At 38.4% G+C, this 16651-nt stretch overlaps 1 protein-coding gene across 1 annotated transcript; it reads right to left on the bottom strand.

Annotated features, from left to right (window-relative positions):
• Positions 1–5995: 5995 nt before the first annotated feature.
• On the bottom strand, positions 5996–15944 carry LOC145772657 (uncharacterized). Its single transcript, XM_082584526.1, has 10 exons — positions 15806–15944; positions 15385–15507; positions 14647–14738; positions 14081–14153; positions 12187–12372; positions 11750–11841; positions 11238–11319; positions 10356–10565; positions 7207–7304; positions 5996–6844 (listed from the first exon to the last, which is right to left on the bottom strand). The coding sequence occupies exons 1-10, from the start codon at positions 15906–15908 to the stop codon at positions 6791–6793; spliced, it is 1113 nt and encodes a 370-aa protein (XP_082440652.1). The 5' UTR covers positions 15909–15944; the 3' UTR covers positions 5996–6790.
• Positions 15945–16651: the final 707 nt, after the last annotated feature.

Genomic DNA, 16651 nt, shown 5'->3' with positions numbered 1-16651 from the left:
ACCACCCCATGGTATGGAAGGCCTAATTTCCATCGATGACGACACCAGGCAGTGGCTAACCAACGGATGCCCTGACATATAGCGACAACACGAGAGAAGAAGCTTGTTGGATTAGAGTTTGAGGTGATCAGCGTTGGAAACAACTTTTGCTAGAACTGAAGCAAAAGCAAGCTTTCTACGACGATGTAATTCAAAAATTTATTGCACAAACAAGAAGAATTGAATTATGCTATAGATGAATTTTCCTTCTGTAGTCGAGGTGTTAAACATTTTCGTTTTTACTAAGTAGTACGCGGATAAAAGTACAGCCGACCAACATAGCAATCGACTTTCTTTTCTTGTTTATTATCGAGTTGCTTTGCTATTGTTTTTTGTTTTAACTTTCACCTGTTTGTTTTTAATTCGCTTGTACATTTCTCAAGGTGTTGCGACCGTGCCTAATCCTTGCATGAAGTAAATCATTTCCATCTCGAGCACGCTTTAACTTTCGCGTTTTTTCAAACTTCTGCTGTGTTATGGCAAGTAATATTGTTCGTTTTGATGGTCGGAAATAAAAAGTGAACTGAAGTATGTGACTTTAGAAATGCGACTTAATGTTTGATATTATTAAGTCTTTCATTCAATGCGCTGTCAAATAAATACCTATTTTGTATTCTTCTCCATTCCGACAACATTATTTTTGTCAGTTCTGTTCATGTTCAGAATTTGTGCTGAAAATGCTCTCTGAACGCACCAAATTCAATGTTAATTTTAAAAAATTTCTGGGGGAGGCCCCCCAGACCCCCCGCTGTTGCTTTGCCGTCACTGAACACCCTGTCAAAGTGGTCACGGTACGCCACTGATCATTTGAGCGGGCTGAATTTAAATTATAAAATGATATAAATCGGGGTCAGTCGCAAACATGTTCACAAGAACCGCATAAGGATTAATTGTTTTACATTCTATTGTGTAACATCTTGTTTGCTGCCCATTATCAAATCCGTTCAAAGTTTGTCCTAAAATTTTTTGTTTTAAATTCAGTTGTTTTTTAAACTTTTCTGTATTAGTGTGTGTTGTATCAGTATAAATCAATTTAATTAAACCAGCGCAAGAGTTTTTAATGATAAATCACTTAGTTTTTGACATAAAAATCGAACGTTGGCCAGCAATCAAGCCTAGTCAGTTTTTTAAGCAGGGCTGCCAGACAAGTTTGGATCAATCGCACATAGCCTAAATCGACAAAAGTGTTTTTTTTTCTTGTTTTTATTTGAATGCGAAGTGTTTGATTTTTTTTTTAATTGATTTTAAATTTTGTTGCTTTATGTCAGTGGAAAAGTGACAAAAATTGTCATAAATTGTTATTTTGGGCTCAAACTTTGTAATGATACGTCGCCTGGATTTGATTTGTTAAATTTCGTCTGAAGAAAACATTATTGACCTATTGTGTTGTTCGGTTACACTCAAATATTTCTCATTTACTAGTTTCAGGATTGTTCGCTAGTTTCATGCAGCCTAACAGGTCACACTGAGAGTCACTCAGCCATTTCTTTTATGACAGAACAATAGGCCTATACCTTTTTTTAAATTTTGATTATTTTTGTATTGTAATACTGTTACTAAAAATGTTTTTACTCGTATAGTCTTGTACTATTTATTGGCTTGAACTTTTCTCTGTTGCACTGAAGTTTAAACGCCCTTGCTACAAGAGTTTATTGATTTTAAAAGTTTTTCCTATTTTTAATCTTCTTCGTCGTATGAGCTGTTCTTCGGGACTATATGTTTGGGCATGATGTCATCAGCCACTCTACAGTCTCGTCATCCAGGGTCTTCAGTCCAAGCGTTCCATGTGGTGGTTGATGGATTGGGCAGTCATGGACGACATGATCTACTGTCTGGTCTGTGGCGCCACACTCGCATCCCGGTGAGGAAGCCAGGCCCCATCTGCACATGTCTGAACGAAAGCGACCGACGCCGGTTCGTAGGCGGTTAAGCCGGACCCACGCAAGTCTTGCGAGGGACATTCCCGGAGGGTGGGGATCGACGTCGGGTAAGAAATCATGGAGTCGGGAGGTGTTGTTTTGCCACTCCATGTTCCATGTGTAGTTCGTCCAGTGTGCCGCACTTATTCCAAGATCTTCAACGTTGTTCAGAAGCTGTTGTGCGGCGGGCACAAATGGGCGTCTTGATTTCAGTCGCTGCTGTCCTCCAGGTAGGCGCTGGAGTGCACTGTGGAGGAGGTGGTCGGGGTCCAGTGCGCGACGAGCAAGGGAAATCATGGCTCCTTTACGGCGAAGCTCAGCAGGTTGGATGCCTGCAAGGATGGGAAGGCAGTCCGTTGGAGTGGGACGCAGGCATCCAGTCACAGTGCGTAGTGCGTCATTGATGGCGGTGTCAATGTGGCGGGTGTGAGAGCTGCGGCACCACACTGGTGCGCAGTACTCAGCGGTAGAATGGACGAGGGCCAAGGTAGCTGTGCGAAGGGTTTTCGCATCAGCTCCCCAGCCGGAACCCGCCAGCCGCCTCAAAAGTGCAACGCGCGCCGATAGTTTTTTGCGCAGTGACTCCAGGTGTCGTCGGTACGTGAGTGACCTGTCCAGGGTTACGCCGAGGTAGGTGGGTTCGGCGCAGTAGGGGAGGTGTTCTATTTTTAATCACCCGGAATAAAGTTTATATTTGAATAAAAAACTACAGGACTTCACTTGAGGATCGCAGCAGCACATGATTTTTTTTCTTTCATTAATATTACTCAACATCAGCCTATCTTGTTTCAACGTAATTTGCCGATGCTTGACATTTGTCACATTAAGAACTGGGAAGCAGCTGACTCGATGACTGATATAGTCTTTCGCTGCTTCCTGTCTGTTGTGGTATTTAGATAGCTATTTTATTCGTATTATCGCAATTGTCGCAACAGACAAAAAAAAGGTTTCTCTCTCTCTCTCTCTCTCTTGTAAGCTTAGTTTAAATGGCAAAATCGTCATTTCCGTGGGGTGGCAATTGACTTGTAGACCGTATGGTCGTTTCGTTGTCTCCCAGTCGGTATGGGAACTTGTGTAACTTTGCATTGTGTACATTAATTGCATATTTCAAACATCTACCTATGTTCCTGTTACTGACAAATAAAACATTGATTGATTGATAAGACTGAAATTTATCATGATGGATTCGGATTTTTGGTAAAGTTTGTCGTTAAATTTTTATTGCAGAAAAATCGATTTCTGGCTCAACTAACTAGACCTTCCCCTATATGGCGCTGTTGAAACAAACACGGTAACTTAATTGATCATCGCTCCAAACATTTCAAAGTTTAAATCGTGGCTATACGTAAATCGGTGGCATTTAATAAGCTACAGACCTTAATATATCGTGCAAAGTTTGCATTTGAAGGCTGACTTGTTAGCCGCTGGTCTTGAGTTGTAGTTGACGAACAGTCTTTGACTATATTTTATGTAGGCCTATTTCATAAGTTAAAACCAAAGTTTTCTAGTGAATGAAGCACTGAGCCTATTTTTGGTCTGGTTTTTCATAACTACCGTTTTGAAGAAATATAAAGTAACTTAGGCTACATGTAGGCCAACCGGTAGTCAAAACGCCATCAACCTTCATCAGTGAGTAGGCTATCACAGTCTCACACGCGGGGAAGGCTTTAGCTTTTACAAAAGTGTTGAACACTTTGAGATTCCAATGAATTTCCGTTGGACTAGCATCTACTGTAAAACACGTGGCACTAAACTTAAAGTCAAGAATTATGGTTTCGTGGTGAGAATATTTATCCTTGGGATTCATCTTTCGCATAGGCCTACTTGCAGAGGGTTTAATCTACTGACCAAGTGAAGTTTCAGTCCATTTACAAGTTTTCCCAAAAGAATTTCGAAAAAGCACATCCACTTAGGGAACGTTCAAATATTACGTAACGCCTTCGAGGGGAAGGGGGGTTTATGCAAAGCGTTACGTTAGCGTCACATCGGGGGGGAGGGGGTTCAAGCAAAGCGTTACGTAACGCTTTCGAGTACGAAATGGTAGTTTTTTGTGCTGAATTCGTAGTGAAAAAGCGTTACATGGGGGAGGGGGGGGGGTCAAAAATTCGGAAAAAAAGCGTTACGTAATATTTGAACGTTCCCTTACAATAGCAGTAACTTTTGGACTGCTTCTGCGGCGTTGCAGTCTGGAAGTTACTGTCAGTCCAAAAGTTACCAACGGTGCCCGGCGTTTTCACAATCGATAGAAAAGCGAAAATTGTTTTAATTAAGGGAACGTTCAAATATTACGTAACGCCTTCGAGGGGGAGTTTATGCAAAACGTTACGTTAGCGTCACATCGGGGGGGAGGGGTTCAAGCAAAACGTTACGTAACGCTTTTGAGTACGGAATGGTAGTTTTTTGTGCTGAATTCGTAGTGAAAAAGCGTTACATGGGGGAGGGGGGGATTGAAAAAAGCGTTACGTTGGCGTTACATGGGGGAGGGGGGGGGGTCAAAAATTCGGAAAAAAGGCGTTACGTAATATTTGAACGTTCCCTAAGTGTAATGAATTCATTGCTCTAAAACTAATGCAAGCTTTTCAGTTAACATTACAAAATACTTATAATTATTAATCTGACCTTTTGAGAGGTTAAAAATTTAATTATTTTTTAAAACAAAATTAAATAAAATTTAAATGAAATATTTGGCAACTCTTGTAACTTTTGGCATGCAGTAACTCTTGGACTGCTACACCGGCAATGAGTCACTGAAGACGAAGCACCCACAAGAGAAGCTCAGACAAATTTTGAATACAATTCTGTAAAATTGCGCATTCTGTGTGTACTTTCAGCTTAAACCAAAAGTAAAACTTTGTTAAATAATGCTGTAAAAGTTTTATTTAAAATATTTCGGGAGCGGGGGAAATCGCCCTTCTCTGCGACGTTTGTCAATAGGGTGTGATGTCTTCCTCTTTCCTATAAGCGTGGTGCTGAAAAAGACCGCAGATCCTACCATCAATGATTTGCATTCTATTATAGCCTACCATCCTCTATTCCTCTGTCAACAAAATGCAGAAAAAGGGGTGTTATGGATGATGGCAATAATTAGTAGATGCTCAAATGCAGCCTTCCGGTAGCCTACAATCTGTCAATTAAGGGTGGTGGAAGGATAGACCTATGGCCCAAACGATGTGTGGGGGTTAAATGTGAAACAATCCGCCTGGTTAGCTCAGTGGTTAATCGCCCGACTCCAGATCAAGTGGCGTTGGTTCGGCTCTCGGGGTTTGCGCATTTCAGAAGTGCTTTCCATTCAACGGCACCTAATGGATGGAATACAGTAGTTTACAAAAACACTTCAACAAGTGGAAACTTATTTCACTCTGTCAATCTCGGTAACCGGCCTCGTGTCAGTACAGGGGGGAGGGGAAATTAGGCTAATCGGCTTTTTTATATCCAACTTTAGCCTTAAAACACAACAGAACATTCCAAGACCTCTGGAATTTTTTTTTTAATTTTGGTCCATTGATTTTTGGAGCCTATGGTTTCAAGGTTTATTTGTGGCATATTCCGTCATTCAACGCAGCGATCACAAAATGTGAAGATGGAAGAGATTGTCTTGCAACATTACTAACGTGTTTTAGTACTGTACGGTAGCAAATAATATTTGAACTTTAAATGCCATAAACAAAAAGTGATGTCAATGCAATACGAGGCTATTTGACGCAAAAATAATTTTCAGGGTAGGGGTGGGGAGGGTTTGGACGAAATTAAAAAAAATTCCAGAGGTCTCAGATTCAGAATACCCTGATGTATCCTAAAATCAGGGCTAAAGTTAAAATTAACCCCTCCCCTATCGTCAGTGGTTCAAAGCCTCTAAAAGTATGCAAAACTGCCAGGAATAACCTATCAAAGGCTTTGTCAATCCGAAAGTAAAGCTTCAGAACCAAACGAGACCAGGCCACTTGGAACACAAACTGTTATAAAACTCTTTCCTGCAAAACAATTGTCAAATCACAGCTTAGCTTAAGTCTGCTAACGTGTGAAGCAAACTTTACCGATCAATTTCGTCAGTCGATTGTTGTATTTTTTCCGTAGCATGAGAAAAAGGAATACAAGCTTTGCTCTATCGGGGGGCATAAAACCATCAAGTCGCGCTGCTTGCACAAAATTACGTGTAAGTGCCCAGATGGAAACGAAAATCGAATCATAATAAAAGATAATTTAACCGGACGTGGTGTCGATTCGAACCAAAACAACTTTGTGAGATATTGTATAATGCTGAATAGGTTTGCAACATTCGCTGCTAAGCAAACTGAAAAATTAAAGTATTAAATCAACTCTTTCAAACTTGTACTGCCCATTAAATTGCACTATTTTAATTAAATTGCACTGCAATTTAATGGGCATTACAAGTTTGCAAGTAGGATATCTAACCAATCGTACAGAGAACTACTGCTGTTGATCCCAGTGGCCGGAAATTTGACCCGCTTTCCTTTGTCAGCTTTGAAAATATAACAAATAGAAAACGACAATTTGGGATTTCATTGACAATATTTCCCCTTCAGTGCGACTACAAGATGAACGATTTCACCGAAATAGGTTCGGATGAGATAGGAGCATCAATGATGACATGAGGATTTCTTATCAACAAAATTAAGTCACCAAGCTTGTCTACTTGGAAAAAAATTGATTAGAAATAAAATTATAACAATCGCTGACAATTAAAAACACGCGGAGATTTTAATGCTTGATATAAGAACAACTGCAGCTGGGTCGGGGCTGATATAAACGTCATCATATAAAGACTGGCACCAACTGAAGGTTGGAAATCGAAGAGCATGCTGGGATCAGATTTATGGGTGATTGCAATTGTCACCACTGCAGCATGTCAATGTGCAGTCGATAATCTGTAGAAAATAATGATTTTCAAATTTCAAACAATATCACTAGTAAGAACACTTGAAATACTTTGACACTGTTAGGCCTATACCTTACCTGTGGTAAAGCGTTTCTCCATGGGAGGCATTTGGAATTTGTCGAGTAACAAATTAAGAAAAACAAATTGACGGCTTGATGGCAATATAGGTACAGTACGATAGTTTCTTCAGTGTTGAAGTGTCATTCAATGCATTACAAAGATTTTTAATGAAGTTTGTAACTGAGAAGGACAGCTTGTTGCAACCATTTTGCCCTATGGTTTGTCGTGTAAACAACAACGTAATCTCTTTAAAGTGAAGAAAGTCTATGAAACCAACTAATTCAAACTGACCTTGAATCCAGATGGCAAACTTTTGGCAATCTGTTGGCACAGGACAGTGGGATTCTGGCATAGCACGTCAACAGAGCACGCATACACAACATCATGAACTGCAAACACAATTATATCATCGCTTGGTATAATGCAACATTGGTACCGACCAGTGGCATAGCCAAGGGGGGGGGGGTTCAACCCCCGTTTGGCACGCGTGTGACGTCACGATATCGAAAATGATGCTTTCAGTCTCTTTATGTTTCTAAAACAAAGTTTGCCTAATTCTAAACGAAATTAAAAGAGCGAGTTTCGCCAATACCAAACATTCAAATATCTTAGCCAGGAATTAGCAACAAGAAAACATAGAGACTTAGCTTTATTTCCGAAAAATGCAGAAAAAACATGATCTTATCCTTTTGCTATGCCACCAGACAGCACCATTTTACAGGAATATTCATACCCACATTCTTGTTGAAAATGCTCTCAGAATGCACCAAATTCAAAGTAATTTTTCAAACTTTTCTGGGGGAGGCCCCCCAGGCCCCGCCGCTGGGTGTCGTTTTAGGCGAACACGCCGTCGGGCAGCGTTGAAATTCAGAAGGAAGTTAGTATTGGTTGGTTTTCGCCAAACCAAAAATATCAAAGTTGTTGCTATTATTAATCTTCTGATTTGGTGTGATTTATCTTCTTCTGATTTGGTGTGATATTGTTTACTTTATTTGTTGCTATTAGTTTGTAATAGTGCCAAATTTAGAGAAATAATTGGAAGAGTCGAAAATCGTTGTTCTTTTTCCCTTGTCGAACTTGCAGATTTTAATGTCCTTGTCTGTATGTCCTTGTTTGAAGACAGAGAATTAAGTGCTTTGTGAATGGCCTGATTTCTTTTGGACGCGCATATGTTTAGAGCTGCTCATGAAACGTCTCACCATCAATTTAATTTCGTCTTTAGTTTCAGAATCTATTAAAATATCATCATTCTGTTTTAAAGAGTACATCTAAGTTAGCCTTTTTAGGTTACTCAAATCAATCTTCTTTGGAAAAATGTGATGGTTGAAGTCGACAAATCTGAAGACATCTTCTTCCAGTCTTTCAGTTCGTACTTCTCCACAGGTTGGTAAGCTTTCGCTGGTGCATCTTGATGGTTTCAGTCGCTAATCTTTTAAACTGTTGTGCGAGCAGACAAATCAAACATGTTTTTTCACAGAAAGTAAGAATATTCAAGTTTTGCCTTATATTCATGACGCACTACGTGAACTGGAGGCTACAATGTACAATTGTGCATGTATTGGTATGTCCATGCGACATTTGGCCACTAGAGTGAGGGAGCACTTGAATTTAACTGCTCAACAGAAAAAGTACCATTAAATATCTGATACTCTATTGCCAAACTTGTTTAAACAATAAACCACCCCTGGAATCTTTTAGAATTGTGCGTAAATGCTTCACTATCTGCTAAATGGCCTCCTATCTGCTAAATGTTTTCACGCAATTTTGTATCATGTGATGTGTGTTTTTTTCCTTGTGCAATTAAGCGTCATATGATTTTGCCTCTCGTCTGCCTTGCCGTTTCATTCGCGTTTATTTCATTTTTTGATTTTGTGGATGTAGATCAGTTTTATAATTTCAATTTATGTATGACATCAGTCAGTTATTTACTTGAAAAGGGCTAACATGAGAATGGTCGAAAACGTTTGTAACTTTTAGTTTATTTTCAAGTTATTATATTATGTTAAATGGCGTGTGGTGGTTAGATTTTGTTCGCCCATGGTTCAAAAATATCAACTCAGAAACTGCATTATTCAGTATTTCGTTATCTTCAACTTTCACGTTACTTTCCATTGGACTTGTAGCAAGCAGCGCTCTCACTTGGCATATTGTAGAGATAGTGAAGGCTACTTTAATTAAAAAGTGGCGAATATCCATCTTCGATGAGAATGAATCTCAATGCCATGTGACACTACGACGGTTGCAGTTTAAACTCTATGCGGTTGCAGCATGAACGCGTTGTTGCATCGCCATCAAATGTTAACAAGTAGTTGTTTGTGTGCGGCTAAACTCGTTACAATTTCAAAACAAAAATTTTAACGTCTCGAAAAAAAATTTTTTTTCTTTTAAATTATGCTACCTGGCGAAGAATGTTTTTGAGTCGAAATCCAAATGAATTTGTTTTACTTTTTGTAATTGAGTGCTTGCGTGATCTTGCGCTAAGTAGTGTAATTAGCAATTACACAGTAGATTGAGTTTCGCTTTTAGCAGCATGATCGTTGCTTACTTCACAATGTAGATATTAAGAATGTTTGAGCCTAATGCTGCGAGTTCGCTGTGGTAATTGACTAGCTTTCGGAACAGTGTACCGTGTAATTATAGTCTGAACTTTACAGACTGGTGAATGGTGATTGCAACGTTTTGTGCGATTGTAAATTTTATTATAGACTGATGCTTTGGTGTTACAAGTAGATGCCCAGTAGACAAGAGTGACATACTTCCATCAGTTCAGTGAAACATTAGTTCTATAAGGTCTATAATGTAAAACATCAAAATATGTCTTGCAAGAATTCTTAAAGGATTGACGACAAGCATCATGCGCGAGACGACAAAACAACAAGAAAATTGTATCAGACAAATGTGATATTGAGATAGATCAGTTCCAACTATTTCTACAAACGTCGGTTTCAATATACAGAAGATGTAGAAGTGAATTTTGCTTCGATTAAAAAAATCGCTTTGAGTAGCTTTAACGACAATCAAAGCTAATTTCACCAATTCATATTCACCCTCTCAATGCCACCCACCCTCTCAATGCACACCCACCCTCTCAATGCACACCCACCCTCTCAATGCACACCCACCCTCTCAATGCACACCCACCCTCTCAATGCACACCCACCCTCTCAATGCACATCCACCCTCTCAATGCACACTCACCCTCTCAATGCACACCCACCCTCTCAATGCACACCAACCTCTCAATGCACACCCACCCTCTCAATGTACACCCACTCTCTCAATGCACTCAACCTCTCAATGCACACCAACCTCTCAATGCAATTGCACACCCACCCTCTCAATGCACACTCACCCTCTCAATGCATGTCCACTATTGTACAATTTCGCTATTTCATTGATTTTTTCTAGTGAAGTTATAATGATAGTTTAATTAATCTTACTTCGCCTCCCTGAAGGCCCGACAAAGTCGACAACCACCGTGCCGCATCGGTTGTCAAATCCGGGGCATTGTTGTGACGTCACTTGGAGGGTTTGGGGATCGGTAACGTAACATGACATGGCATTTTTTGGCGAAAAGAGACGTCTGTAGCCCATTTGCATCGCTCCTTGACTCTGCATCACGCTGCCAACCACAGGAGCAAGAGATCCACCTAACGGCGAAAGTGCTTGCAATTAAATAGCAGTAGCAAAAAGACCTTATATGCGTTGTTGGTCATAGTATGGATCAATGCCGAGATGTGCCAGTAGCTAGTACAAAGAAGCCTGGATGTCCCAGGAAGACATGAAGTGATACCACAAATGATGACAGGAAGCGGTGGCAGATGACCAACACTAGCCCCCTAGATCGTGATGAATGGAAACTGAGGATGTGCCTTGCCAGACTCCGTCCTACCCTGATTCTAGGAAATGAGACGTAAAACAGGAAGAATAATAATAATAACAATAAGAAGTAAAATTCTTCACTTCTCGGAAATTAGCTCAGTGACCAAGTGGTTACCGTGTTCCGCTTTACTTCTGAGTTCGATTCCAGGTCGGGTCATACCAAAGACTTTAAAAAATGATATCAATTGTGTTCTTTCTTGCATAACGCAGTGAGGATAAGTCGGGTAATAATGTCATGACAACGTAAATCTAAAGACCTTTGTAGTTGTAGGGCGACAATAAATAAAACAATAACATTATTATTATTGCTTCATTTCTCTGTTTGCAATAGATTGCTAGCTGCAAGATTAACCTAGGTTGCATGACTCTGATTGTACGAAGCAAAAATACTACACTGAACAAATATTGAATTTCTGTATGTATATAAGTGTGATCCATACTTTGTCCACCGATTCCTATCGAGTGAGTTGTTGGCTTGTTGCAATTGATGTCGGAGCAGCATTTCATCACACAGTTGCTTATCTGATCAAATAATGAGAAGTGTCAAAGTCATGGCAGAAAGATCCCAGACAGCAAATCAGTCGTTTTTACATTGATTCAACGTCTGCAGACGCATATGACATAAATAGGGCTCTGCTGATTCTCCATGCACTTTTAATAAAAAAACTCTAAAAAGTAACTGATTTGCTGTCTGGGGTAGAACTTGCACTTCCTTTCGCACAGGAGTCTCAACTTTAGCTGGTTATCGCTAAAAATCTCCGCGAAAACTGCATTTAGACAGGAAGATGACGAGACGAAAGAATGATCGTCCAGCACAACTTTGTAGAGAGCGCCAGCGGGGTATCTTGTTCTGGAGAGGTAGAAAATGGACCTAGACTACAGAGCAAAACAAAAATGGGGCAAAGAATAATGTACAAGCTTTTTGTTTGTATAACGTTTGCAATAAACTTACTGGATAAGGTACTTCTTTAGCAATCTCATCGCAGATGAGTTTCGGTGTATTGCACAACTGCTCGTTGGAACAGGCGTAGGCCTTTTCATGAACTAGTAATCAAATGCAAAAGGAAAGCTTTATCAACACCAAAAGATAATTAACTGATTATACTGTATAGTTAAGCAGGTGAGTTCAAAAGTGTGCAAAATAAAACCATTACGACCGCAGAAGACTTGGAAGTTACATCTCATATCATACAATTTGAGATTGAAGTTTACAGTAGCTTATGAATAATTCCAAATCAATCGGCGAAATAGCATGATATACTTCTCAATATTCTCATTTGGTAACAAGGTTTGGTATTCATCGAATAATTACAACAGTTTAAGAGAAGATAAAATAAAACCGAAATAAAATGTGTACTAGCTAGCAGGAAATCTCTGAAAATCTCTCACGCTTTATCTTTTGGATTGCCATATCAAACTGGAGGGTGGCGCAACGATCAGCCGAAGGGTCATCACATCTTATGGCGATCACCGTTTGGTCCGGCTGCGTAGTGTAGCATGACATGGGTTGCTTCGTTGACGCCATCGCTTTGTTCATCGTCAATCCATGGACAGAGGGAATTTGGATCTTGGGCGCTGCGAAAAGAATCGTCACGCTCCATGCACGCTCACGATGACAATAAAAGCGATGAAATACGACATCGTTGTATCTTTTGGATTTCCAATTTTTCCATACACTTTAAAGGTGAATTTTCAAAAGCGTTGTGAGATTTGATGCCTTGCAACTTGTGTTAATTTTCAAAGTTGATCAAAGTGTTTAACTTTAAATGCTTTTGAAGAACTAACAAAAACACTAACATTAGTTTCTCACAAACAAGACGTAGATGTATATACAGTTTCTACAGTCCAACTTGCTAACCAAAACTTTGAGAACTTTTTTCAAGCTCGATCATCGGACAGGCTAGTAGTCCCATCTTCCAGCAGGTCGGTTAGGCCATTCTATGCATGACTGAATATTTATTAATGTATGTATAGTTTATGTAGACCCAGTCTAGACAGTTCAGGAATTGTGGATGTTTCTTTGTCGCTACTGACTCGGCCGACCTCGGCTGAGCATATCAAACAAAACAATTTTAGCAAAGAGTGAAAAGAATACAATTTTGGTAAAGAGGTCACTTTCTTCAACCACAGACATATACAACCAAGCAACCACACGGCATTTAACATAATCGATTAAAATTGAACATAAACTATAAGCTACAAACGTTTTCGGCCATACACACGTTAGCCCTTATCAAGTAACAAAAAATAACTGCTTATCATATCTACAAAGAAAATGAATAACTGATCTAAATACTGAATTGAAAAACGAAATGCAAAATGAAACGGCAGAACATAGGAGAAAGGCACATCACATGACGTTTAAATTACACCAGGCAAAGACGCATCATATGACGTATCAAGAAAAGACGTTGAGTAAATAAGAAGCACCTGAGGCAAACAACTGTGTATTGAGGCGAGGATTGTATGATTTTATTAGCAAAGCCTCGTGGATTTTAGTGTCGAATTCGGTGAAACATTTACGCATAATTCTAAAGGACTCCAAGGATGGTTTGTTATTTGAACATGTTTGACAATCGAATATGTGATCTTTAATGGCACTTTGCTTGTTCAAATTAGTTAAATCTAAGTGCTCCCTCACTCTCGTGGCCAAATGCCGCGTAGACATACCGATATGTCTACGCGGCATTATGGCCACGAGAGTGAGGGAGCACTTAGATTTAACTAATTTGAACAAGCAAAGTGCCATTAAAGATCACATATTCGATTGTCAAACATGTTCAAATAACAAACCATCCTTGGAGTCCTTTAGAATTATGCGTAAATGTTTCACCGAATTCGACACTAAAATCCACGAGGCTTTGCTAATAAAATCATACAATCCTCGCCTCAATACACAGTTGTTTGCCTCAGGTGCTTCTTATTTACTCAACGTCTTTTCTTGATACGTCATATGATGCGTCTTTGCCTGGTGTAATTCAAACGCCATGTGATGTGCCTTTCTCCTATGTTCTGCCGTTTCATTTTGAATTTCGTTTTTCAATTCAGTGTTTAGATCAGTTATTCATTTTCTTTGTAGATATGATAAGCAGTTATTTTTTGTTACTTGATAAGGGCTAACGTGTGTATGGCCGAAAACGTTTGTAGCTTATAGTTTATGTTCAATTTTAATCGATTATGTTAAATGCCGTGTGGTTGCTTGGTTGTATATGTCTGTGAGTGAAAAGAATGATGGAAAGACTTGAAAGTACAGTATAATATTTGCGATTGGTTGGTCAGTTACCTCCGACTGTCATGACGATTTGTGGCTTGTTGCAGTTAGTTCCCTTGCAGCATTTCAACGTGCAATTGCTAATCTGAACAAGAACATACTTTTTAACTTTTGTAGCCTAATTAGCGCAATCACAAAGTGGTGGCACCAAAAATAGAAGATGAACAATGCGACGGTCGCTAACAGAAAAAGCATTTTACATTCAACAGAATTAGTGACGTGCAAGCAAGAAAGAGTGCTCGCAGAGTTGAATGGATGAGTAGAACTGACTGGGCGCAATATGAAAGATGGCAAATTGAAGAGTGATGTTAGTTGAACATTTTGTAAGACTAGAGGAGGCCAGTGAAAATTTAATAAGTGCATTTAGAAGAAAATTTTATAATTTGACTAAGGAGAGATGAGACGCTAAGATAGAAATATAATATAATTCAATAGAAAATATCAATACTCAATAGTAATAAATATTAGAAATATTATAAATTCAATAGAAATAAACAAATTTTGATTAAGACGAATTAATTGAATTGATGCACTTGTATAATAAATAACTTCTTTGGTTTTCTACAGGCAATACTCACTGGGAAAGGTACTTGTTGGGAAACTTGCATGCAAATATCAGCTGGGTCCTTGCAGGCACCCTCTGTTGCACATGCATACTCAAGAAAATGTTCTACAAAAACATGTCATATTAATTATCAAGTAATAATGAGATGACAAATTAAAATATTTTCATCAATTGACATTAAAACTGTAAGTTTCATTAAATCCAGACCTGTTTCATACTTGTACTGAATTAAAAGTCTTATTCATGAACAGCGCAGCTGGGTACAAAAAACTAATAATCTAAGAAAACCATGAACTAAAGTTTAATTATTTATAAGATAGAACTTTAAAATTGCATAGCCTAGTTTTATTGTATTATATATATATATACAGTAGCCTTTAATAGAGTTCTACAAGTCAAAAGATGCACTATAAACTTCACTGCATTTTCTGTCAGCCTTAAATAGTCTATTAGTCTTGTTTTGGTGTAAGAACTTCAAGTAGCCCACAAAAGTACTAAGTGCAGTAGCTCCATGAACAAGCACAAAATTTTGCAATAAAAGCAGATTTTTAATTTCTGGTCAGTCAAAAATCGATTTTATTGTTAGACAACTAAATGTGCATGTGTAAAAATGTTAGTGTTGCTATAAAGTTCCTATTTCAATATTTAATTTAAGTCCACAAACCTTCTGGCTGCTCAAAATTTGTTAAAGACTGATAAAGTTGAGTATCACTAGCTTGCAACATTAAACGGCATAGATAACTGAACTTACGAGAATTGCCATAAAAGCTAAGAACAGCACATTCAGTTGCATCAGGTTGAGGACAGACAACTGGTACCACTTGCCCACTCGTTTGAGTATTGTAGCAAGACTCTGAGTTTAAGGGGTTGAGTCCTAAAATGAAGGATTAATTGTCCAATCAGTATATATGATACCACTCGACTCAATGCACACAATAGGCTACTCATTCTTAAACTGAACAAAACATTATGGTTTTCAACATTTAAGATTGATCTTAAATGTAAATTTAATCATCAAAGTAAAAAGTGAAAAGAGCTGAAGATATCCTTTAGAATGTGTGTGACTATACATTTTGGAAAATGACATAATTTATATCTAAAGTTAAAAAATACAATAAAATTGGAAAAGTTGACTTTTTAGCTTCCAAATTTAGGCTACTTGTTGAACCCACTTTTTCCAAAGGAAACGCTTTCCTTTTTCATAATTTTCACACTGGCTGATTGTGAGCATGCCAATAAGCCACTGACAGTAACTAACAACATCAGTGAACCCATCTTGAAAAATTGATATCACCTATTGCTTTGACTTAAAACCTGATAATATTGTGTAAAAAATTAGAACTGTTGATTTCTGCTAGGCTATTGCAACCACTCCAACCTTCAATAAGAGCCATTCCATTATAATTCAACAAATTTTGAAGAAATTTTACACCACCATCTCTTAGATTTTCTTTATTTTTACATATTTGGTACATATTTTAGAATAATATTCATAACTGTTGGAATTTTTTTGATACCTAGTGTCGTTTTCAAGTTATCGCAATTTAAAATTTGACATTTTTGCCACTAGTGGCGCCATTGTGCGTGGGAATATTTTGGGAAAATGCTCTAAAGTCACCATTTCTTGTCCAATTACGATGAACGAAGTGTTTATTCCCATGTTCTCATGGGTGAGGAATTCAATTATGCTATTAAAATATCAAAAAAACAATTGCTTGATATGAAAATCTTCATGTTATTTTTTAAAAGTTCCTCAAACTTTAAGGCCCCCCCCACTTCACCATGATTGCATAAATTTTTTTCTGATTGGCTCTATTTTGTAAAGTGATTGTTTATTTACCAAGAAATGAAAAATCTTTCACTGAACTTTTCTCTAAGTGCTTTTATCACATTAACTGTTAGCATACCCATTGCAAGCTAATAATTATATTTAAGCTATTGTGAAGTTAGGAATAACAATTATGACTTCAGAGCCATTATGACTTCACAAAGACATAAAAATGATATGGTTAACCTCA

Source organism: Aplidium turbinatum, chromosome 6 (assembly GCF_918807975.1).
Source record: "Aplidium turbinatum chromosome 6, kaAplTurb1.1, whole genome shotgun sequence".
Taxonomy (NCBI): domain Eukaryota; kingdom Metazoa; phylum Chordata; class Ascidiacea; order Aplousobranchia; family Polyclinidae; genus Aplidium; species Aplidium turbinatum.
This window is presented reverse-complemented; position numbering and strand designations above follow the sequence as displayed.

Bases quoted from the DNA above. Each gene is read 5' to 3' on its own strand.
- LOC145772657 (XM_082584526.1), bottom strand. From the start codon at position 15,908: ATGGGTTCACTGATGTTGTTAGTTACTGTCAGTGGCTTATTGGCATGC. The intron at 11,320-11,749 runs GTAAGTTTATTG...TTATTTGATCAG, and splicing joins CTAAAGAAGTACCTTATCCA to ATAAGCAACTGTGTGATGAA. The intron at 7,305-10,355 runs GTAAGATTAATT...TTGTGTTTGCAG, and splicing joins CGGGCCTTCAGGGAGGCGAA to TTCATGATGTTGTGTATGCG.